Source organism: Phyllostomus discolor, chromosome 13, assembly GCF_004126475.2.
Source record: "Phyllostomus discolor isolate MPI-MPIP mPhyDis1 chromosome 13, mPhyDis1.pri.v3, whole genome shotgun sequence".
In the NCBI taxonomy this organism is placed as follows: Eukaryota; Metazoa; Chordata; class Mammalia; order Chiroptera; family Phyllostomidae; genus Phyllostomus; species Phyllostomus discolor.
The window spans coordinates 44,763,130-44,788,050 of NC_040915.2; the positions used below are offsets into that span (position 1 = coordinate 44,763,130).

Below are 24,921 nucleotides of genomic sequence, written 5' to 3' on the forward strand. Positions count from 1 at the left end.
CGAGGTGATCCTGCTGCTGGCCGTGCAGGTACCTGCAGGCTCTCTTTCCACTGATGCCGCGCCCCCTGGCTGCCGGCGTGCCAGCCAGGGGTGGCCGTGCCAGCTCACTGTAGACCGCAGCCTTTCCTACTGGAGGTGTTACGGGACCACGGGGGCTTATGGGACCAGCAGAATTCCCACAGAGAGTTAAGGGGCTGGAAGAGACAATAAGGGAGGGGCCATTGTTTTCAGAGGTTATCTTTTTTTTTTTAAACACAAAAAAGCCCAGATATAATAGAAAATAACCCTAAATTAAGAGTCTATTATCCAAACAGGTGTTATCTCTCTCTTTTTTAAGATTTTTATTTATTTGCAGAGAGGGGAGGAGTGGGAGAGAAACATCGATTGGTTGCCTTGTGCGCCCCCAGCTGGGGACCTGGCCCGCAACCCAGGCATGTGCCCTGATGGGGAATCGAACTGATAACCTTTTGGTTTGCAGGCTGGGGCTCTCAATCGGCCCCACGGGGCCAACACCAGCCAGGGCCGGTGTTATCTCTTAAGACCACAGATTCTAGGGTCCAGCTGAACCCCCCATGTCGTGATGAATCCGCTCAGGGGTCTTGGGGATGTCGGTAGGATGGGGAGCATAAAAGTATGTGACTCATGGGATTTAGCCAGGCATCACTGGGACAGGGCCCTTAAGGGGCCAGGGAGCTAAGCCGATATTGTTCTGATGATTCCAGACACTAGCCAGCCGCTATGGAATGAAAACAGGCCCGTTTATGTTCCAGTCTGAGTGTGTGAAACCCACGACCTTGGGGTTAATCAGCTCCTGACCTCGGAACCCACCTGCTCACTGAAGCTGCCCCGCCTGATTCTTGCTGTTCGCAAAACAGGCAGCTGTCCAGCCCAGACGGGCAGCACTGGGGGCTTTTTTGAATCATCACATGCCTGCCCGCTGCAGCGGGGCCAAGCACCGAGCCAGACACGGGGGACCCGTGGGCGGTCTGCAGCCTGACCCACTGCCACCCTGAGGTGACCCAGAACTTGGAGACGGGGCCCAGCTGGATTCGGCCCGGCCTGCGGGGTCAGGCCGCCAGTAGTTGCGGAGGCTCTCCTGCTGGAGTTTGAGAGGGAGCCCTGTGTTTGGCACTTTGGGCGGGGGGTGGGGGCTGAGGGGAGGGCAGAGAGGGTACAGAGAGTTGATTGGAGGAGGAATGAGACGGGCCTCTCACCTGAGGAGCTCCCGGCGTGATCACAAAACGAGCGAGCTCTGGGTACGCGATTCCACTCCTGTACCCCCTTTCCGCTCCAGTACCCCCTTTCTGCTCCTGTACCCCCTCGGGAGAATGGAGGAGAGCCGTGGGGGGGGAGCCAAGGGCTCGGTGCCAGTCATCTGGGCAACCGTGGATCTGAAGAATGATTAGGTTGACCCCTGCCACTGGGCGCTTTTTTTTTTTTTTTTTTGGTCTAAAATTAACTTCTGGGCCCCTGCATCAAATTTATTATCCCTGCTAGTTATGCAGCTAAACCAGTTTTCAAATGACCCTGTCACAACAAAAGAAACTTTTTCATTTCCCCGTGCTCAGAACTCGTTCAGTGGATACATTCCACAGAGAATGGGGGCAGTGTATCCCAACGGTGTGAGCCCGAAGGGACTGGTTGGCATTGGTTGAGCGTTTACCCACGTGCCCAGTAGCTTCCACGCGTTATGGTCCTCACCGCAGCCTGCACAGGTGGGGGCTGTCCCTACCCCGTTTCTTGGAGAAGGAAGCAGATTCAGAGGGATGTGATGACTCACCTGCGTCATGGAGCTGATACGTGTTTAACTACGATGCACCACGGCAAGGCTGGTGTGTGTGTTTCCTGTGACTGCCGTGACAAGTGACCATAAGCTTGGGGGCTTACGGCGACAGGGATTTGTTCTCTATCCGTCCCAGAGGCCAGGAGTGAGACCTCGGGGTGCTGGCAGGGCCGAGCTCCTCGGAAGGCTCTCGGGGAGGGTCCTTCCGGCTTCTGGTGGTTCCTGGTGGTCCTTGGCTTGTCACAGCATCACTTCCCCAAGCAATGTCACATTCCAGGTGTCAGGACTTGAAGACACGTTTGTGAGAGACACAGTGTGACCCAGCAGGCACACGAGGGTTGGGCTGGAGCGTCCGGGGGTGCCCTGGGAGACCCAAGGGGCACTGACACCCGGCTGCAGGGGTCCTTACCGGTGGGGAGGGGGACCGCTGAGACTGCCGACTTCCCCAGACCAGCTGCCTGAGCTCCACCCTGCCGCGTTCCTCCCCCTGTACTGCCTGTAGTGGGTGATTCTGATGCCTGCCTCTGCTGTATTATCACAGTGGTGGCATTTTTAGTCACCGTATAGACGGAGATTCTCATTATCAGCGCTCCCACCCCAGAACCAGTGGGACCCACCCAAACCCATTGTCAACGTGGAGAGAGACCCGCCACATGCATGGTCCCTGGTGATCTTGTTCAGTCACAAACTGGGCAGTTTCCAGGAGAAGGGGCCCCGGGGCCCCGATCTGTCTCCTTTTGAAAGCCCTGGGCATTCCTGGTGAAGACTTGTAGCGTGTAGCCTGCAGGGCGCTGGGCTCGGGGGTGAGGACCCACGTCCCCTGGTCTCTGCTGCCAGGAGCGCCAGGGGGTGTGTACATGCTGGCAGAGCCTCGGGGAGCCAATGGCAAGATTGCCTTCGGCACAATTTATTTCCCAGAGAGAAATCTTCAATTGAGTTATCCCACCCTTACAGCCACAAATGAAAACAGGCTTTTCCTGAGGGCAGAACCCCACCGCGCCCCCTGGTGGCCACAGGAGGCAACACAAGGGGGGGAATTGCTTCCTGCAGGAAGCTGTTTGGGAACCCTGGACTCCGGGGCCCGCCCAGGCCTGCGAACTAAGGATTACAATGCCTGCGGTGCATTTAAAAGCAATAATTAAAAGCGGAAACTGATGAAAAGTTGGTGGGTCTTGTCTATCAGCTGGAATTGGCAATTCTAAAAATGACGTCTTCCCCTGGGCTGGTTCCTACTGTCTCCCCCCACCCCTGGTCACCTCCCTCAGTGCCCCACCCACATGGAGTGCCCTCCAGAGTTGAATCTCGTCCTTGTTCTCCGTTTCCTCTCTGTTGTGTTTCTTTTTAGGTGTGTGCACGGTAGAAAACTCGGTGCATCGTATTTTACCTTGACTGCTACAGCCTGAGCACTTAAAACCATGTTTTCTATTAATAGGCTTCATGTGTTTGAACAGTTTTACATTGAGAGAAAAATTCAGCAGGTAGTACAGAAAGTTTCCATAGACCTACACACACCCACTTTTCTCTGTTTTTTTTTTTTAAAGATTTTATTTATTTTTAGAGAGAGGGCAAAGGAGGAAGAACTCAGAGAGGGAGAGAAATGTCGATGTGTGAGAGAAACATCTATTGGTTGCCTCTCGCGCACCCTGGCTGGCAACCGAGGCATGTGTCCCGACTGGGAGTCGAACCGGCTTCCTTCCGCTTTGGAGGACTTGGCTCCACCCAGTCAGGGGCAGTTGCCTCTATTATGAACATCGCACATTAGTATAGCACATTGGTTACAGTCCACGAGCCAGTGTTGGTACAATATCATTATTAACTGAAGTCTTCAGTTTACTCGCATCTCCGCAGTCTTTCCCTAATGTCCTTTACCTGTTCCTGGACCACCCCCTCCCCCAGGACACCCAGTTACAATTACTCTTCTGTCCCTTTAGGTGGCTTTTGGCGGCAACAGTTCTCACACTTCCCCTGTTTCTATTGACCTTCACGGATTTGAGGCGTACTGGTCAGGCGTTTTGTAGAAAGTCCCTCTTTGGGGATTTGTGGCTTTTTTAAAAAGTTATTTACTGGAAGCATACTAGAGATTAGCCATTGTGGGAGGCTATGGGGATACACCAGTGAACCAAGACGAGTGCAGACAACATCTACAAATCGGTAACATTGGCCTGGTTTCTTCTGAGAGTGTGGGTGGTGGTGCAGTGGGGGAGGGCGGACGGCTGTCAGGGGTTTGCTCGCTGGCTTAGGCTTGGCCTCCAGCCCTCTTGAAAGACCTTCCCCCTGCCCTGGGCTAATATGGCTCCTTTGTTTGGCCACAGAATGTCCTGAAGGAGCATGCGGATGACGACCCCAGTCTGGCTATCACCGGGGTCCCCATAGTCACTTGGCCAAAGAAGACTCCAAAGGTAAGAGGCAGGTTGCCCGCAGCCGGAAGACTGTCGTCTCCTTGGCCTCTCCCATCTCCTGTAAGGTGGATGTCGGCACCCTTCCAGGGGGAGCTCCTGGGAGAGGGCATCCCAACTGAGATTTGTGATTTGTTCATTGCAAGTTTTTCGTGTTGGAAAGGGATCCTTTGCACTAGCGCGGGAACTGCAGACAGTGACCCCTGGTGGTCACTCAGGAAACTGCAGAGAAGTGATGCCTCACCTCTCCCTGTGATTCAAGGAATTTTCTTCCTCTCTTTCCCTTTTTCTTTCTCCACTCCACTCCCCCAAGCCCCTGCTTTCTTTCCTTCCTTTTTTTTTTTTCCCAGCTGCTGCATGGGCTGTTTTCTTCTCTTTTGACCGTGAGTTTTTTATCTTTGTAAATTAGATTGGTGCTCACCATAAAAAACTTGATCAAACAGGAAAGGACAAAGGCACTGGGAGGAACACTAGTGACATCTCTAGAACTTACTGGGAGTGGGTCGCGCTGCCCGGTGCTCTCCATCCTGTGTCTTATTTAGACCGGACAACCCTGTGGAGCAGACACTTGTGCCTCGTTTAGCAGATGAAGACACTGAGGCTTTAAACCGAGATGTCCCACGTGAGGGTGCTTGGCCAGTGTGAAGGATGGCTTAACGGACAGCAGACCCAAACCTCCCAGCCAGCACCCACCTCATCCAGAGGTGGCCCGCCATCCAGAGAAAACCAGTGGCGTTTTGGTGTGTTTCCTTCTGAAGGCTGTGCTAGGGTGGGATTCATAAGCATCAGCCCACCCGTGTACTATCACTCTGTCTATACTAAGCTTCGCCACCTTTTTTTCCCCTGAAACTCCACACCTGAGGATGTTTTCATTGACTTTAGAGAGAGAAAGAGAATGAGAGAGAGGGGGAGGAACATCAATGCGAAAGAGCAACTTCGATAGGTTGTCTCCCGTATGTGAGCTGACTGGGGATCGAACCAGCAACCCAGGCAGGTGCCCTGACCAGGAATCAAACCTGCGGTGCATAGGACAACGCTCCAGCCAACTGAGCCAACTGGCCAGGGCTTCCCCGCTTTCTTTCTTTTTTAAGATTTTATTTATTTATATTTAGAGAGGGAAGGGAGGGAGAAAGAGAGAGAGAAACATCAATGTGAGGTTGCTGGGGGCCATGGCCTGCAACCTAGGTATGTGCCCTGACTGGGAATCGAACCTTTGACACTTTGGTTCTCAGCCCGCGCTCAATCCACTGAGCTATGCCAGCGAGGGCACTTCCCCCGCTTTCTTAAGCAAGCTGTATAAACTCCCAGAACCTTCCCTCCTTCCCTCGTTTGTGAAAAGGGATCTTCTCTGAATGGTGGTCGTGAGGATTGAGTGTTCTTGGGACAAGGACTGACTGTGGTTGGTGCTCTCCAAATGGTAGCTATGACTGAAGCAACCTCCTTATTGATGTGTATTTGGCAAATTTCTGATTTTTTTGTCATTGTATGACACACTGAGAGGAACCTTCGAGACCCATGCTGTCCGGAATGGTAGCCACTAAGCCCCACGTGACTGTTGAGACTTGAGACAGGGCGAGCCCAAGTTCAGTGTCAGGTACACAGAGGGTTTCAAAGACTTACTCCAGAAAAGAACAATGGAAAATACTTCATTAATGTAACTTTTTATGTGATTGCATGTTGAAGTTCGGGTTGCCAGATTTAAAAAAAGATGCTTCTTTAAATTTGAATTTCAGATAAACAACAAGTGTTTGGTATAGGTATGTGGTACATGTTACATGAGATATACTTATGCTAAAAAAGATTATTTGTTGCTCTGAGGTGTAATTGGGTTACTTTATTTTTACTATTTGCTGAATCAGTCAACCCTAAAAAAATAGATTGTGCAACCCTAGTTGATGTATGGGTTTAACAGATAGATTGTTATGTCTCTTTTTACCTTTTTAAATGTGGCTACAAAAATTTTTTAAAATCTAGCTTGGGCTGGTGTGGCTCAGTGGATTGAGTGCTGGCCTACAAACCAAAAGGTCGCCGGTTCAATTCCCAGTCAGGGCATGTGCCTGGGTTGTGCACCAGGTCGGTCCCCCAGTTGAGGGCACGTGAGAGGCAACCGATGGATGTATCTCTCGCACATCAATGTTTCTCTCCCTCTCTCCTTCCCTTCCCCTCTCTCTAAAAATAAATGAATAAAATCTTTAAAAAAATTAAAACAAATCCACTTGTAGCTCACATTCTACTTCTACTGGACAGTGCTGTTGTAGGCTGTTCTTTTCCCTATTGTTTATCTCCTTAGGGCACGTCCCTAAATGCGGACCTGGTGGGGAGAAGGACACCCATTTCTGTGGGCGTTGAGGGCGTTGGACTGTAATACTCTGTGAAGCTGAGTGGTAGTTTATGAGGCAGTGGGAATGGAAAATGATTCGCCACCCTGTCTCCTGCCTTCAGTTCCCCAGTCCGCGGAATCGTACGGGGTTTTCAAGTTGGCTTTCCCCGACATGGGCGTTAAACAGAAATGCCATTTGTCAGACCACAAACTGTTGCCTCGCAGACACAGCACCTTGAGGCCACCCCGCCACGCCCCGCAGCTGCTCCGAACTTGCAGGGGAAACCGTGGCTTTGCCTCACTGCTCCCCGGGGGGCCGGGGGTGGGGTTTGCAGAATGTGGGCGTTTAAAAAGACAAGCTCACCACTGCCCACTGTCCTTTCAGAATTTGCGGACAGGCCCAAGTGAGCCTCCCCAGGCAAAATCACTCCAGGACCACATGTGTGCCCTGGCTTCCAGGCCTGAGACCCTTGGCCCACTCCTAGGGGGCTTATGGGAATTTCATTTTTTGTTTTTAAAAAGGGTTTATTTATTTATTTTTTAGAGAGAGGGGATAGGAGATAGAAAGAGAGGGAGAGAAACATCCATTGGTTGCCTCTCACATGCCCCCAACTGGGGACCTGGCCCACAACCCACCCACGTGCCCTGACTGGGAATCCAACCAGTGACCTTTCGGTTTGCAGGACGACACCCACCCCACTGATTCACACCGGTTATGGCTGGGCTTTTTTTTTTTTTTTTTTAAACCAGACCTCTGCCTGTCTTTCCTCCAAAGGCCTGGAAGCAGGGAAGCTGGCTTCTGGGGGAAGAAGCCCTTACGTGAGATTCCCAAGGAGAATCTGCCACAAGCACTGGCCTGCACCCGAGCTCCGCCCGGGCTGGTGTCTGCACCGGTGGGAGAGACCGGGGCCCTTAGGCCGGTGGGCAAGAGGGATTGGGAGGGAGAGGGAAGGCCCTTCGACATTCAGCAGCACTTCTGGGGTACCGGTTTCACTTCCACGACACCTTGTAATAAAACAAATCTATTTCGCATAGCTCCCAGGCTCCCAGTTAGAGTGCACGGTGAGATGCTTTGGTACCTTGGAAATATCCAGGGAGTTGTACAGCCGTCACCAGGATCTAATCTTAGAACATCTTCATGTTCTCGAAGCCCCCTTGGCGGTCATTCCACCTTTTCCGGAAGCTGCCGTCTCTCCCAGCTGTCACGGGGGTACTTCCTGTCCCTGCGCGTTTGCCTGTTCTGGACACTCGTAGAAATGGAGTCACGAAGTATGTGGCCCTGTGTCGTTGGTATCTAAGTAAAAATATCACTTAGCGTGATATTTTTAAGCTTCATCCCAGTTGAACATGTATTTCATTCCTTTCTACGGCTAAGTCATATTCTGTTGTATGGTTACATGTTACATTCTGTGTATCCATTCATCTGTTGATGGGCAGTTTTTAAAAATGGATGTTAGAGGATGGGGGAGAGAGAGAGAAACATCAATTTGTCATTTAACTTGGTTATGCATTCACTGGTTGATTCTCTTTTTTTTAGATTTTATTTATTTATTTTTAGAGAGAGGGGAAGGGAGGGAGAAAGACAGGGAGAGAACGTCAATGTCTGGTTGCCTCTCATGTGCCCCTCCCCTACCCGGGACCTGGCCTGCAACCCAGGCATGTGCCCTGACTGGGAATCGAACTGGTGACGGTTTGGTTCACAGGCCTGTGCTCAATCCACTTAGCTACATCAGCCAGGCCTCATTGGTTGATTCTTTTATGTGGCCTGACCAGGGATCGAACCCACAACCTTGTCATATTGGGGCGACACTCTAACCAGCGGAGCTACCCGGCCAGGGCTGTTGATGGGCACGTTTGAGCTGTTTCTACTTTGTAGCGACTGTGACTAGTGCTGCTATGCACATGCGTGTACAGGTTTCAATGTGAGCCTGTGTCTTCGTTTCTTTTGGGTAGATGCCTAGCCTGGTCAGGCGGTGCCTCTATGTTTAACTTTCTGAGGGACGGCCAGACGGCTGGCCGCGGCGGCGGCGGCTGCTTCGTTTTCCCTTCCCACCGCTGTGCACGAGGGGTCCAGCTTCTCCACGTCCTCGCCAACACGCATGGTCTGTCTTTTTGCCGAAAGCCACGCTAGCCCAGATTTCCCTTCGTCATTTCATTTGTGTTTTCTTTCACTTCTTCACTGTGCATTGTCTGAGCTCCCCAGGGCTAGCATGACAGTAATTGCAGACTGTGTGGCCTCAACAATGGAAATCCAATTTCTCGAGCTGCCAGAGGGCAGAGGTCGGAGATCAGGTGTCAGCAGACAGGGTGCATTGCTTCCGGGGCCTGTGTTTGGCTTGCAGATGGCCACGGCCTGTGTGTGTGTCCGCAAGGTCTTTCCTTTGGGTGTGTCTGTGTCCTTACAGTGACACCAGTCACACTGAATTAGCACTCCGCCCAAACGGCCCGGTTTTAACTTAGTTACCTCTGTAAAGATCTGTTTCCAAATACAGTCACATTTGGAGGTGCTGGGGCTCATGGACTCCAACCTAGGAATTTGGTGGGGGGTGGGGGGCACAAGTCAGCCGATGGCATTTATTGTAAATTACCAACATAGTTCAGAGTCACAAAAAGGTATAAATAATATAGGAATAATAATACCATCCACCCCCCCACCCAGTTCTAGAATAAACTGTTGCCAATACAGCCCTCATCCCCTGGCTGTTCCCCCTCCCTGTTAAGCACCAGTTTTTGGATGCCGTTTCCAGATCTTATTTAATCCTCACAAGGAGGCCAGGAGGCGGGTCGTCTTATCTCCAGGGCGCTCTGGCAGCAGGGCACTCCGAGGCGCGCGGCCGTGCTCGGGGCCACGCAGCTGCGGATCGTAAGGCGCTTTTGCCACCAGATGTGTTTCCGTGCTCTCAGGAACTCAATGAGATGTGGCGGAGGGGAGGGGCAGCGGAGGCCGGCTGCTATATTTATGCGTTTCCTGGCCCGCGGGGTTAAAAAGTGAACAGGGGCGGAAGGAGCGAGTGAACGACCGAGTGCCCGGGCCGCCCGGGGTCTCCAGGTTCCCAGGTTTGCAGGCCCGCCTCCTCTCCGTTTCATGCAGGTTGGGTTGAGAGATCAAGGGTGCCCACTGAGGCTGTCAGGATGCGAGGTAGGGAGCGGCCCGGGGTCTGGGTCAGGTTACTTCACAAGTAATTAATGATAAATGATGATCGGCTAGCAACGCTTTGATCTCCCACCTTGGCTCCCGGAGAAACGAGGTCCTTTCCTGGAACTGATGAGGTGCCGGGAGGTCATTTCTGATGTGGCGTCTCTCAAATCAAAGATGCTACCGAACCGCCATCCGTCACCATCCACTCGATGGGCTGTTTTCACCGGTGGTGCCCGATTTGTTTGATCCGTCTACACTCCGACCGCTTCCTTTCACGACCAGGTGGCGGGATGGTGGGGGCCTGCCTGCGACCTTGGAACCCAGCCCAGGGAGCTGAGCTTATTTGAAGCCTGACCTCTGAACTCAGTAGCGAGTAGACCGGCTCACCAGCCAGGCAACACTACTTGGCCGGCGTGCTGGTTCATTCATGGGAAGGAAACTGAGGAAGCCGGGAGGCTGAGCCCTGGCCGCGTGTGGAAAGCACGCCTTTTGGAAAGGGAGCCTGTTGAAGCGGCCTGGTTCTTTTCTTTCTTTCTTTTTTTTTTTAAGATTTTATTTATTTTATTTTTAGACAGAGGGGAGGGAAGGAGAAAGAGGCAGAGAAACATTAATGTGTATTTGCCTCTAGTGCGCCCCCTACTGGCGACCTGGCCCGCAACCCAGGCATGTGCCTTGACTGGGAATCGAACCAGTGACCTTTTGGTTCGCAGGCCGGTGCTCAATCCACTGAGCCACACCAGCCAGGGCAGCATCCTGGTTCTTAATCCATTCTCTCTAGTAGCCAAAGATGGCTGCCACTTGAATTTCAATTACTGGCAAATTTTTTGGAGTGTAGGAGCCAAGTGGCTGGAGTGTGTATGAACAAGTAGCATGACAGGGAACGCAGGGGCAGTCCCCTGCAGCAGCTACTGGGGCAGCTTCTTTACGGGGCTGTTATGGGGCCACCTAGGAACCAGGGCAGGAAGGAGACACACACACACACACACACACACACCCCTGATGTGTGCGTCACCCTCAGTTCTGCTGTTTCTGTTCCCCTTCCGCCACGGTTGGTCATTTAGATCTGGGGGCCCGATAGCCTTTCCCTGCAGGGGAGGCACAGAATTCAGTGGGTGGAAGGGGCCCCCATGTACTTCCTGTTTGTCCTTTGCTCCAGTTCCTGTCACCGCCGGAGCAATCACGTTGGTGGCGCACAGCTGGGGAGGAGGAAGACGACGAGGGAGGACTACCGCCTGTGGCGTGTGCTCAGGGCCAGGTGGTCTCCTAGACAGTGAGCGTGGCCCGGTGGGGGGGGGGGTGGGCTGAAAAAATACAGCTGCCCGGGCCCCACCTCGGATACTGTGAGTCAGTAGGTTTGGCACGGGGCCTGGGAACCTGCACTTTCTAAATGCTTCGCAGTTAATTCTCATCCACGACCAGGGCGAGCTCTGGGGTCAGGTGCACCTGGAGGTCGAATCCTGGCTGTGCCACTTTCTAGCTGGGTGTTCGTGGGCCAGCCTGAGCCTCAGTTGACTCATCTGTAAAAGGGGCCGATGACACCTTTCCTGCAAGGTGCTGCCTATGAAACCCCTCAGTAGCCGGCTATCCCTCCACGATGGCAATGACAGCTTTTTGTAATCACGGTTTGTAAGTAAATGATACAACTCTGAGTCTGCCCTCTCCGAGGGCGGGTGATCTTCTCAGTAGAGCTAGAGGACATAGGAGGAAGAGCCGGGAGCAGGGAAGGAGGTGAACACTTTAGAGACATTTCCCGTTATTATTGTTGTTGGGCTGGTGATACAACTTTATCTCCAGCAAGACCCAAGTGGCTTAATTTCCCTGAAGTGGTCACGGGCCGTGCCGAAACGGCTGGCGTTTCCTACAAGGGGGCTGGTTTCAGAAAGTGCTTCCTTCTCCCTCCCTCCCCCTGGCGACCGTTGTGTAGTAGACTGTGCTCCTGGGGGTGGGGGTGGAGGCGGCTGAGGCCACCCCTCCCCTCTCTGGGCCTGGTAGGAGGAGAGGGTGCAGGAACGGCCTGGTGACAGGGCAGCCTCCGAGGGTGGCAGCGGCGATGCGCAGCAGCACGGAGCGGGGTGCAGAGGGGGAAGCGAGTAAAAGCCAACCTAAGGCCCTCCTCTGGAATTCCCCGGGGTGCCCTACAGGACAGCGGAGGCTTTCGGGGAGCTTGGAGCGTGGCAGGTGCCCCTGAGCGCCGTCAGGTACCTCTGCTGAAAGCTGGCCCACAGAAGGCGGTCCCCTTGATCTGAACAGAGTTATGGCAGGAGAATCCGGTGCAAAGAAAATGCTCGGTGGCTCAGGGGCGCCACCGTGTCTTTGCAAGATGGGACCGAGGTCTCTGGCCAGCTTATGTGAGCTCGGATTCCCAAATTTGTCAGGGGCTGAACCGTATGACAGGGATGCCTGCGAGCTACCCCTCTAACCCCCACCCCCCTTCGCGGAGGGGACGGAAGCCCAGAAGTGGAGGTTTGGCCTCACACCAGATGGGAGGGCGGGGCCGGGCGGGACAGCCAAGGCTTCACCTGCCGGCCCCGGGTGCGAGTTCCAGCCGGCTTCTTCCGGTGCCGTCACGTGGTCTTCCTTCTGCGCCTCTGTTTCCGAACTTCCCCTTTTGATAAGGACCCCAGCCCTCCGCCTAGGGCCCTAGCGACCGCATTTTAACTTAATCGCCTCTGTCTTGACCCCGCGTCTAAAGACGGTCACATTCTGGGCGTGGGACTTCGCCCACGTGGATTTGGGGGAAATGCAGTTCAGCCCAGAAACCTGTTACCAAACCTTCCGTGGCTCTCTGTCGTCTCTCAGTCACCTCCCGAGTCCCCGTCCTGGCCTCAAGTGCCCAAGTCTTCCCCCGGAGCTCCGCCTTAGGAGCTGGTGGTGGCTTCTCCCTCTTCTCGGCCTGGGGTGGGAAGCCCTGTTACACCCTCTTTTCCCTTTCCTTGCCGGCCTGGGTCTTTGCTCATACGGGACCCCTTTTTGAGAATGCCCTTACTTCCCCACGTGCAAGTTCGCCACCTCTGCGCCCAACTGACTCCCTTCTTCACTGGGAAGCCTCCTGATCTGGGTGTTTTTTTACCTGCACCCCCATGTCCGGCCTGCTCTGTGGGCTGCCTCAGAGGTCAAAGGGCATCCTGGTCGCTCTGGCCTCCGGTTGGGCTCAGCCCCTGGGAGGGACCGGCAGGAGGAGATGGGGACGTGGGAGGGGAGAGGGGTCCGGGTATTCGTTCTCCCAGCGTCCTTGCCGGTTGGTGGTTTCCTCCCACCGAGGACCATGGCTCCTGTTCCATGGCCTGCTCCAGCTCTTCTCTGTGTGTCTGGTAACGGTTCCCCTGGCCCGTCAGCCAAAGGGAGGTAACAGCTTGCCACTGTCTCTAGGCTCAGGGTGCGTTCTTTTTTTTTTTTTTTTTTTAAGATTTTATTTATTTATTTTTAGGGAGGGGGGAGAGAGAGAGAGAGAAACATCAATGTGCGGTTGCTGGGGGCCATGGCCTGCAACCTAGGCATGTACCCTGACTGGGAATTGAACCTGCGATGCCTGGTTTGCAGCCCCGTACTCAATCCACTGAGCTACGCCAGCCAGGGCACCAAGCTGGCTTCTCTAGCCTTACCTAACGCTCTGTAATTGAGCCTGTTAAACTCTGCTCTGTGACCGGGTGGGAGGGGGCCGGGGTGCCATCCATGTCCTGCCGACATCCTGGCGATACACTCCCCAATTTCTCTTCCCACTGGATGCCCACACTCCGCTCTGACTGTTGTCGCGTGTTGGTCCTAAGCCCCCACTGGTTTCTGGAGACCGGAGCTCGCCTGTCGATTTTTCCCTCGTCGGTTTTTGCATCCTGGTGGACGTGATTGGTCCCAGCTAGCAAGGGATCGGGAAATGCTTATTGAGTGGATGGACTTGATAGCAAGGCCTTCCCAGAGCTTCCAGAAGATGAAGTTGTATTGGGTTATTTTTAGTCCTTTTGTTCTCCAGATGCCTCTGCGTCCTCTCTTCCGGGAGAGTAAGGATCTCTCCCGACTTTAAGGTTTGTGTCCCAGTCCCAGCCAACCACAGAGAGGACCCTAAATAGAAGAGTCCTGAGAAGGGCCACAGGGCTGCCCAACGTGTGGTCCGACACCAAATCGTAAATTTACTCAACACATCATGAGATTTTGTGTGTGTGTGTGTGTGTGTGTGTGTGTGTGATTACGTGTCGCTGTGGGTTTAATGCGTGGCCCAGGACAACCCTTCTTCCAGCGTGGCCCAGAGATGCCACATTTGGACACCTCTAGGGCCCAGACCCTTCTGTCCCCCACACTCGGGCAGCCCCCTTCGTCTGCCAACCGAGAAAGATCCTGTCGCACCTGGAGATTTTCAGCCGTCATCTCCGTCGTCGTGCAGCCACTTTATCGGAACTCGAAGGCAGCGCTCGGCTGAAATAACCTGTAATTAAAGTCTGCAGCCCCGGGTTTCTTTCCCGGGCTGTAGCCTGCTCGGCTGTCTGCGTTAGTAATGCCGCCGACAAATTCTTGGAAAGCGGCAGCGGTGTGGAGGGCTCCTGCCTCCGGTGGAGTAATGAGAGAGCCCGGCAGGCACTGCTAGGGGGACCGCGGGCCATGATCACGGTCGCATTTCTGGAACAGGGGCCTGTCCTTCGGACTTCCCTTTGTGGCACGTGTCATCAAAAGTTGTCCCATTTTTTTTAAAGATTTTATTTATTTATTTTTAGAGAGGAAAGTGGGGGAGAAAGAGAGAGAGAGAGAGAAGCTCAATGTGCAGTTGCTGGGGGCCGTGGCCTGCAACCCAGGCATGTGCCCTGCGTGGGAATCGAACCTGCCATGCTTTGGTTCGCAGCCCGCGCTCAATCCACTGAGCTACGCCAGCCAGGGCTTAAAAGTTGTCCCATTTTAAAGGAGGACCCCTGGTCACTGACTCTGGGAGTGAGCTGTCACGTTCTTCCCCCCCCCTTCTCCGGAACCCGGCTGCGTTAGAGAGAGGGATGTGCGTTCTGTCTGCTGGTGTCAGGTCGTATCCTCCACATCCAGGCGCTCCAGAGACAAAAAAAAAAAAAAGCACGATTAGGGGAATTATGGACATTGTTTCATTTTGCTTTGTGTTACACAGGTGGGGAGGGCAAGTGTACTTGTAGGGACAAAGAAAGTAGGTGGGCACACCTGGAACTCATGCAAAATAATATTGACTGTAAACTGTAACTGAAAAAATTAAAAAAAAAAAGCGGGAAGTGGAACCCTTAGTGGAACCTGCTCTAACACACCGACCTTCCCCACCTGTGGATGCACACGACGAAGGGCAGCACTCCACAAGAGCTCAGAGGTCCTTTTACTTATAAGAATGATTTGGGGGCGCTATTTAGGTTCATTGCTCTCTCTCTTAATGCTGGTGGGACAAGGTGGGGGGAGCGGCCGGGTGTGGGGAGGTTCACCGAGGGAGGTTCATTAGCGTGGCTGTTCCCACTTGATTGGTTCTTCTAGGGGAGAGTCTTCCTTCTTTATATTTATTTTTATCACTGTTTTATTAAATGGTAGAAAAATAAACACAACATAGAGTTGATTGTTTTGACCGTTTTTAGGTGTGCCGTTTTCAGTGGCGTTAAAGATATTCACATCATTGTACCACCATCACCGCCATCCATCAGCAGAATCTTCCCATCGAAACCCCATTCAACAGTAGCTCCCCGTCCCCGGCCACCTCTTCCTGGGCCCTGGGCCCCCCCCTCTGTTTTCCGTCTCTGTGAATTTGACTGCTCCGAGGACCTGGAAGAAGTGAAGTCACTCGGGATTTGTCTTTCTGTGTCTAGCTTATTTCACTCAGCATAATGTCTCTGAGGCTCCTCCATGCCGTGGCCGATGTTAGGATTCTCTTCCTTTTTATGGCTGCATCATACTCCATTGTGTGGATGGACCACATTCACAGTTCTGTTTTGTTTTTTTAAATCCTCACCTGAGGATATGTTTGTATTGATTTTTCTTTTTAGAGAGAGAGAGAGAGAGAGAGAGAGAGGAAGGGGGAGAGAAAGAGAGAAATATCGATGTGAGAGAAAAACACCAATCGGTTGTCTACCGTCTGCGCCCTGACCGGGGATTGAACCCACAACCTAGGTATGCACTCTGACTGGGAATCGAACCCACGGCCTTTTGGTGTACGGGATGACACTCCAACCAGTCGAGCCACCTGGCAAGGGTGACGGTCCACATTCTGCGTTTCCGTTCATCGATGGGTGGATGCTGGCTCGCTTCCGTCTTTGTTGTAAATAATGCTGCTGTGAACACAGGAGTGTAAACATATTTTCGAGCCCTTACTTTCTGTTCTTTTGGGCATCAGCCCGGAAACGGAACTGCTGGGTCAGATGGTGACGGTGTGCTCGGTTTTTGAGGAACTGCCATCCCCCTTTTCCCCAGCAGCAGCACAATTCCACATTCCCAGCCTCTGCTCGGAAAGGCTCCCGTTTCTCCACATCCTGGTCAATGCTTGTTATTTTCTGTTTTATTTTTTTTAGTAGCCATCTTAATGACTGTTATTTCTTTTTAACTCGCTTCATTTTTTAGGCTGAAGTCTTGTTTAGAAAACGACAGACTTGGCAACTCTACCCCTAAATGCTTAACGCTTGTGTCTCTGAAAAAGCAGATTTTATACATGGCCAAAAAAATGTTACTAGCCCTAGAAAATGTCGTAATTCCTTAACACTACCTAATGCCTGGTCATCCTGGTCATACTCGGATTTCCCAGATCATCCTTTGTAGCTGCGTTGCCCAAACCAGGACCCAGCCCGGGACCACACACTGAACCTGTTCATAATTCTCTCTTTTTTTAATTTTATTTTAAAGATTTTTGTTTTATTTATTTTTAGAGCGGGAAGGGAGGGAGAAAGAGAGAGAGAGAAACATCAATGTGCGGTTGCTGGGGGTCATGGCCTGCAACCCAGGTATGTACCCTGACTGGGAATCGAACCTGCGACACTTTGGTTCGCAGCCCACGCTCAATCCACTGAGCTATGCCAGCCAGGGCTCTAATTCTCTCTTTTATGTAGACCTTTCTCAGGACGATGCTTTGCATAGAAGCTCGGAGGGGCGTGCAGGAAGTCCTGCTCGAGGCGTGCGTCTCTCTGCTTCCTGGAGGTGTCTTTTTGCTCTTCCCGCCCCCTGTTGGAATTTCCGTGAACTGGACAGTAAACCTCTAAAGGCTTGGTTAGATCAAAGTTAAACATCATGGCGATTAAGGTGGCTGAGGCCTGATTTCTTCAAACTCAGTTATGTTTGTCCGTCTCTCCTCCGGAGAATGATCTGGAAGGGGAGGCATTGGCCCCTTGCTCCCTGGCACCATTCATGGACGGTTTCAACATCAGTTGATCCTTCTTCCCTGGATCAATAATTGTGTCAGGAGGCGGAGTAAAGCATGTCGCCCCTCCCAGGCCAGCTCGCTCCCATTCTTTCCAGGGGTTTCGCTCATCCACGCCGTTCCTCCTGAAAGGGCTGCCTGCCTGCTGCTGCTTCTTCTTCCCCTTTAAAGACCGATTTAAAAAAAAGACCAATTTTCAAAAAGGAGCCCGGTTCGTGGTAGCCTCCAGTGGTGACAGGCGAGTTTTGTCAGGTTTTTTTCTATGCTGAGTGTCATGATAAACTCATGGATTTTCATAGATCCAGGGGGATTTCAGAGGCAAATTGGCCTGCTGGGGATAAGCCATTTGAAAAGAAAAGCGAGAACGGTAAAATGAAGGGAGGCCCGTGGCGGCTCGGTCTGTGTGAGTGAGTGAGTGTGTGTGTGTGTGTGTGTGTGTGTGTTTCCCCCCTTTCCGCCCAGCCACACCCACCTGTGAGCATTTGCATCCGTCAGGCCTGCATCCCTGAGTGAGAGGCATTCAGGTTTTGTCTGAGCCCATCAGGGGCTGTCGGCGGCAGCTCGCTGAAGAGTTGGTTCAGCTCTCTCCGTGGCTCAATTCGTTTCAACACGCCCCGTTGGCCCTACACCCAACGGTCCCAACCAGGTTACCTTTTAGACATAGGAACTCAGATCACTGTCAAATAATGGCGTGGATAGATAGGTAGATAGATAGATATGCTTTTTTCTTTCGGGTACAAATCACATAATATAAGAGTAACCGTTCCAAAGGGAACAATTCAGTGGCATTTAGTTCATTTGTGATGTTGTGCCACTGCCACTTCTGTCTAAAGTCCAAGATAATTTCACCGCTCCAAAAGAAACCCCGTACGCATTAGCAGTCACTCCTCATCTCCCCCACCCCCACCCCAGGCTAAACCCCACCCCCCTTCAGCCCCTGGCGACCACCAATCTACTCTCTGTCTCTGTGGGTTTGCCTGTTCTGGACTGGACGTGTCACGTACAGGGTGGGCAAAAATAGGTTTACAGTTGTCAGTATGCAAAGCACAGAATGTGCAAATAATGTCATGCATAAATGATATAAATAATCATGACCTGCAGGTCTTTTTTTTTTTATACGAACAACTGCAAACCTACTTTCGCCCGCCCCTGCCTGTGGAATCATATCACGTGTGGCCCTTGTGTCTGGCTTCTTGCACTCGGCGTGAGGTTTTCAAGGTCTGTGTACATTGCTGTGTGTGTCAGCCCTTCGTTGCTTTTTTGTGGCTGAATAATATTCCGTTGGATGGAGAGACCACGTTTTGTTTACCCGCTCATCACCTTTGGATGGAATTTGGTTTGTCTTCACCTTTGGGCCTTTGCAAACAGAACTGCTATCAGTGGTGAACATAATTTTAGTTTAGTTTTTTTAAAAGACTTTATTTATTTATTTTTAGAGAGAGGGGGAGGGAGGGAGAAAGAAAGGGAGAGGAACATCAGTGTGAGACAAACATCAGTTCGTTGCCTCTCGTACACGCCCTGACTGGGGACCGAGCGCACAACCCAGGCCTGTGCCCTGCCTGGGAATCAGCCCAGCGACCTTTCGCTTTGCAGGACGATGCCCAACCCCCTGAGCCACACCGGTCAGGGCCCTAATGTTACTTCTTTTCTGTCTGCTGTATCATCCTATTTTGCGTAATCTTTGGATTCGGTCTTCTGGTTTTAAAAACATATTTTGGCTAAGCAGAAAACATTCTTTTTTCAGAGATACAAACGTAAGTATTTAGGGGTGGAATGTTCGTGATGTCTGTAATTTTCTAAACAATACTTCAGCATCAAGAAATAAAGGGAGTTAAAACGAAGGAACACCCATTAGGATGGCTCTTTTTTAAAAACACGGAACATTTCTTTATGTCCTGTATTCCTCCAAGGTCTTGTCTTTGGAGGACCTTGGGGTCGACGTCATAGATGCTCTGGCACCGGGAAACCAAGGGTGGGCGACTAGGGGGAGATTTGGCCCTGTTACGAAAAATGTTTTTAAATGTAAAAAGCTCTCGTTGTAGGCTGGAATTATACTGGCGTTTCATGCGTTTTTAGCTCCTTAAACTTTCCGGAGCCTAGTGTAGGGCGCGATTTGTCAAACGAACCCATTTGTTTGTCCGAATTGTCTGAACCCTCAGCCCTTAGCCTGGACTTTTGTGGGGAAGTAAATAGAGAAGGGAAGTACCTTTCTATGGTCAGCAAATGAATTGCAGCTGGGGTGGACGGTGGAAAAACATTTCTGAGATCCATGCCATTCACCTGTTAAACTAGTTAATTCTTTAAAAACCCTATGCACAGTCACAGTCGTGCAGTGAATGTGAGTATTGGCTGATGTCGGCGATGTGGAGAGACATGCTTAGGAGAGGAGCCCCATTGGACAGACAGCTCTGTCTGTTAAATATCTGATGAATATACTTGGTTTTTAAATGCTTGTGGAGTGGCTCTCCAGGGGGGCAGTAAAAAGTAACTAAGTAACATTCGTAATTTCCGTCACAGAAATCGCTGCAGCCCGTTGTCCCTCAGGCACCCTCTGAACCCTGGTTTCAGTCCCAGGCTGCTGTGTGACACCATGCAGAAAGTCCTCCTATTTACGTTGTATTGGAAAAGTCACCCTCCAGGAGACCTCCTCTTGCCCTGAAGGGGGAAAACCTGTTGAAGAACAGGGAGACCAGTGGTGAAATAAATTGAGCAATGCACTTTTAAAAAATGGTGAAATCAGAGTAAAATAACCGAGGTATGCATTCTCTAGTGCTCATTATGTTACTAAGTGTTCTCTAGTAACATAAATTATTACTTGCATTAATAAGCGACCTCTTGCATGCCTGCTCTGTCATTTCTGTTCCCTCCTCATGGGCATGTTGACAAATGGTGTCCTTTGGTTTGGGAGATTGCCAGCCCCTTACTGGTCTGGACACAGAATCCGCTCGCTTTCCCTGCCCTGATCCTCGAGTAAGTCATGTTGCCAAGCTGTAGCCGTGCTGTCTGTGACCTGGGCTCAAGGGGAGGGGCCACATGCAGGAGTCGCCCTTGCCCTTGGGGGAGCTCTGAGTTCAGGGAGCGAGTGCCCAGCCTGCCTGCTCTTTTTCTCTCTTGTTCCTGGAAACGGAGGTGGAGAGGACGGATTCCCTGCCACCTGTGACCTTAAGCTCCCTGCCTGTCCCCACCCTGGGTCAGCCGGCAGCACCCTGAGGTGGCTAAATCAGGGCAAAACCCCTGGGCGGAAAGGGGTCACGATCTGATAGGCAGACAGAAAATTAAATGCCACTCAGAGAGAAAGCGGGGGAGTGGGTGACACAGCCCAAGCGGACTTGGCATACATGTTTTTCTTCCCTCGCCACTTGGTGGAGTTTCTGGATCCTCCTGGCTCCGGGCGTTTGCCAACTGCCCGGGTGGCACCAGCATTGCAGGGCATGTTCTGAGAATGCAAGCCTAGGCTCATGGAGCCAGGAGAGTGTTCGGTTCTTAGCATCACTGAAAGATGAGCTCCAGGAGAAGAAATGAGCCCAAGGCACGATGTAAACCCTGAATTTTGAGGTGGCAATTCTGCTGGGCAAGGGCTGACATCATGTATTTCATATACAGTCCAGGACACTATTCATACAAAACCAATGTTGGATAATTGTGTACACCATTTAGCTAAAGGAGACAATGGAGGGAAGAGAGGAGTAGGAAGTTCTTTGTAAATGTCAGAGGAGGAATTTTTAGAGGTGTTAGGATAGTGGCTAGCCGGAGCCGCTTAGTACTTAGAGAGAACCCAGCCCATTAGTCCGGGCTGTTATTTGGGAGTCTCTGTACTCTTGCGTTTTTTGCCAGTTACAATGATGTGAAAGCATGATTAGCATTTTATCAGCCCCCTGCCTTTCTTGAAGGGTTTTCCTTCTGGGTAGCATGTCCCCTAAGGCAGTTTCAAATTCAGACTTTGGTTCAGACAAGGTAGTTTTTTAAAAGATCATTGAGGGTCCAATGAGGCGTGTGGGGGGTTATTCTTTGGCTTATTTTTGTTGTTAACCTTGATTGTGAAAAATGTAAGATACTCGGAGCAGGCATGTTTCAGAAAGTAGCAAGTCTGCTGGGATTCCCTGCCCCCCTCCCCCCAGTGTCAGTGGGTGTGCCCATTTCAGACAAACTTTAAAACCCACTCCGCGAAACTGACATCCCTGTTTACTCACTCCTGCTGACTCCCTGCTGGAAGCCTCCTGGGTTTTGTTTACAAGTTCTCCGCCACACATTCTGCCTTCCTTGAAAGACCAGGCGGAGACCTGCCTTGTGGGTCTCTTCTGTTCTCACAGTGGATTTCGGGGCCAGTGGCCAGAGTGCGAGTAACAGTTGGATGACATCACAGGGTCGATCGATCGCCAGATTTCACAGTTAATGGGCTCCCCGCCTCCCCTTGGGAAAGCCTCGCATCTCTTAACAGAAGGTCACCCATTCCTCTGTCGGGCAAACCTTCTGGTTTTACAAATGAAGACTGAGCAGGTAGAGAGGTGTGCACGTTTAGTGTCACCTTGGGCGGTTCTAGCTAAGTGCTGAGTATGCGGCCCCTGGGCTCAGGCTCTCTGCTCCTCAGCTGCATTGGAGCTGCGGTTTGGATGCTGACAATAGTACTGTCCACTGTAGCTAATGGTCGCAGGTCCCCCTTCAGAGTAAGGGCGGCTGGAGTAAGTGACCCCCATAGACTTTTTTTTTAATCAATCTCCATCTGGATTTGCAGTAACTATTTTCTGCAGGAGTGGGCTGCTTTTGGCGTAAGCACTAGGAATCTTTACGGTTTAAGAATTTAGAAACGCACACCTTCCGGGCCAGCCCCCCAGGGAGTTGCCAGTCTCCTAGAACTGGGGGTCCCCCTGCCTGGGACAGATGCATTCAGGGCTTCTCTCTGGCAGCCTGCACATCTGACGCTGAATCCAAACTCCCATCTGCATCACCCCACCTTCCACGCCAATTCCCTCCGGACCTGGAAAGGCAAACCTGAGGGCTGAGAGGGCAGCGTCAGGCGATCGGCCAACCCAAATGCCCTCATCTGGGAAAAATGGGCCCCCAGACCGTATCCAGGCCAACAGGCCTGCAAGCGCTGGGCACGGGATTCTCAGGTTCGCGGACATCAGGTTCTGGTCCCAGAGCTTGCGCAGACCCGGGAGACCGGGTGTCCGCCCTCGGGGGCAGAGGGACCCGTGCCTGGCTTCTTGTGCAGGGGTGCACCCCGTGGCCCGTGCGCCCCGGGGCTCCCGCAAGACGCCCCGCAGGACCACACAAAAGACCCCACCCGAGGTCGGGCGTGCATTTCCTGTTAGATTGGCGGCGGCGTGCAGCCAGCCACCCATGTGTATCCCGCGGCGCGCGGGCCGGGCGGGGCACGGGGCACGCCCCCACGCAGCCCCAGTCCCCGCGCGCCTGCCGTGAGGGGCCGCCCTCTGCGGGTCCGCCCCCGTGTCACCGCAGGCCGGGCTCCCTTTGTGTGCGGCCCGAGAGCCGCGGCCGCGCCATTGGCCCGCCGGCCCGGGGGGCCAGCCCCTTCCTGGCTCGCCTTATGCATATGCATGAGCGCCCCGGCCCTCCCCTCCCCGGCCCCTCCCCGCCCCCTCCCGCGCGGGCGAGCGAGGCGCGCGGCGCGGCTCCCTCCTCGCGGCAGCCGGAGCCCGAGCCCGAGCCCGAGCCCGGGCGAGCCGAGCCTGCTCCGGGCGGGCGGCGGCGGCGGCGGCGCTCCAGCCATGTCAGCGCGCGCGAGCCTGGGCCCACCATGAGCCATGGCCATGTCCGTGAGCGCCGAGGACGACGACTATGAATCGGAGCCGGACCAGGTCGGGGGCCCGGGGTGGGGCTAAGGGAGGGACCCGCCACCCGACCTCCCGACCGACCGACTGACGCGCCCAGGGCGGCCGCGACGCCACCCTGCCGCGATGAGGAGAAAGTTTTGCAGCCGCCGATGGTGGTGCCGCCAGGGCCTGGCCCGAGCGGGGCACCGCGGAGCGCGGCAGGCCGGCGGACGCCCCGGGCCCGGCAGCCGGCCCGGGCAGGGGGCGTGTGCGAGCGGCTGTGCGCTAGGGTGGCCGGCCGTGCCTCGGGGACAATGTGGGCCTCGCCGTCGGGCGGGCCCTGCCGGGCGCCAGCCAGGGCCGGCGGGCAAGTTGCGGGCGCCGGCGCGCGTTCGGCCGGGGCGCGCCTCGCCCTCCCCTCGCGCCCTCGCCCGCGGCCCACGCGCGTGCCGGCCGCCCCGGGCGCACCCGGACCTGCGGGCGCAGGCGCCTCCCTCCTTTCCGTTTGCAAAGTTGCACCGGGACCGTCGGCCTTTGGGCTGAAGGACGCCGCGGCCCGAAGGGTGTGCGGCCCGGGGCCGTGGGCCCGACGGCCCGAGCTTTTGTCTGGGCGCCGCGCGCCCGCCGCCTGCCGTGGGCAGACGGAGACAGGAAGGGGTGCGAGCCGCGATCGGCGCGGGGAATCCGGAACCGGCGGGTGCGCTCCGCGGCGGAGGAAGCCGTGACCCCAGATGGCAGTGTTTGGCCTCGGTTGGGTTTAGAAGGGAAAGCAACCTCTCTTGGGAGCAGGGGAGAGAAATCTGTGTATAAAACAAAGCCCTGGGTGTGTTTACGGCGTGAATTTACTACGGGAAGGTTTCGCGTTTAGGAAGCGGGGAAGAAAGTGGAGGTTTTACGAAGTATAATCTGGAGAGTATTTGAAACGGGACCCAGGCGAGGTAGGCTTGGCCAAGGAATGAAGCGCTGGGCGGCTGGGTTGTCATGTGGGCACGGGGCTAGGTGAGTACGATACTTGGTCACAACCCTGGGTGGGATGAAGATGTTTGGGGATGTTCAGGCCTAGGTGTTTTCCCTTCCATTAGGCGCGATTGAGGAAGTGGTGTGCATGTTGTCCTCAGACCGTATCACACGTGCTATTAAGTGGGTTTATTTGGCGGAGATGAAGTTAAATTGTATCGTGTCCTCGGCTTTGCTGGACGTTTTTCAGGCACGCGCGTCTTACGGGATGTTGCTGGATCTCACTGGCCTAATGGATTAACCCAGAGACGACCCAAGTGGTCCCGGCGCTGGGGACTTGGATCCAGTCCGCAGCGCAGCCTTGGAGCGGCTCTCCTGGTCTCTGGGCTTAGTTCACGCCTCAACTCTTGGTTTGAAGTTTCAGTTTCGTTGGTGGCTACCTAGTCCCTGCTCACCGCTCCCTGTTTCTGTGGCATCTGGCCATTCATAAGACGCTTCCACACGGGGTACCCCAACTTCGGTGTTTCGGGATTGAGGTTCCTGTGTCCTGTTTTGTTTTTGGTTTTTTAACTTGACCACGCTTACGGCCTGTGGTAGCCATAATCTGACACCGCGGGAGACAAGGCTTAGTATTGTCTCTGGGCTTAAAAACATGTTTTCAGGTCCTGCCACTCCCGAGAGAGGTGTCCATCAAGAGAGGACCTGCATATGCCCTATAGCCAGATTTCATGCGCCTCGGCCTCCTCCTCGTCCTCCTCAGCCAGCCAGCCCCCGGGGGGGGGGGGGGCGGGCGTGTGGAGTTGTTCAGCCACAGAAGTTCTCCGAGGTTGCAATGTTCGCTTGTCGATGGCTCCTTCGGCTCAGGTGCACTGAGGGAGGCGGCCCGCGGGCAGCGGGTTTTTCCCACGGCCCCACGGAGAGGATGGCTGTCAGCGAAGGTGATCAGCGTAGGAGTGCCCCGGGCTGTGCTTCCCGGCCACCAGCCTGCCCTCGCCAGCTTTTTTCCGTCCTGGGACTTCTCGGGCCTGAGTGGAAGGGTGGCCGGCCTCCTCCAAGCACCTCGGAGGCAGCTGTTTCCAGACGCGAGCCAGAGCCTCCAGTGCGCCGGCCCTTCACTCCCGTCTTTTAAACGCATCTTCCTCACAGAGGGCTCAGGAGGTCTGCCCCTCTGCCCCCACCCCACCCTGCTGGAATGGGCTGGCACTGCAGGAGAGGCCCCTGG

The 24,921-nt window shown here is 53.6% G+C and overlaps 1 protein-coding gene across 9 annotated transcripts in view; it reads left to right on the plus strand.

The window, feature by feature from the left end:
- Positions 1 to 24,921, plus strand: part of KDM2B (lysine demethylase 2B) — a 102,477-nt gene that overhangs the window by 54,909 nt on the left and 22,647 nt on the right. For all 9 annotated transcript variants that reach the window (XM_036014584.1, XM_036014585.1, XM_036014586.1 and 6 more), the window contains one exon: positions 4,096 to 4,182. In XM_036014584.1, the coding sequence (XP_035870477.1) occupies positions 4,096 to 4,182 (87 nt within the window). The remainder of the gene's footprint in view (positions 1 to 4,095; positions 4,183 to 24,921) is intronic.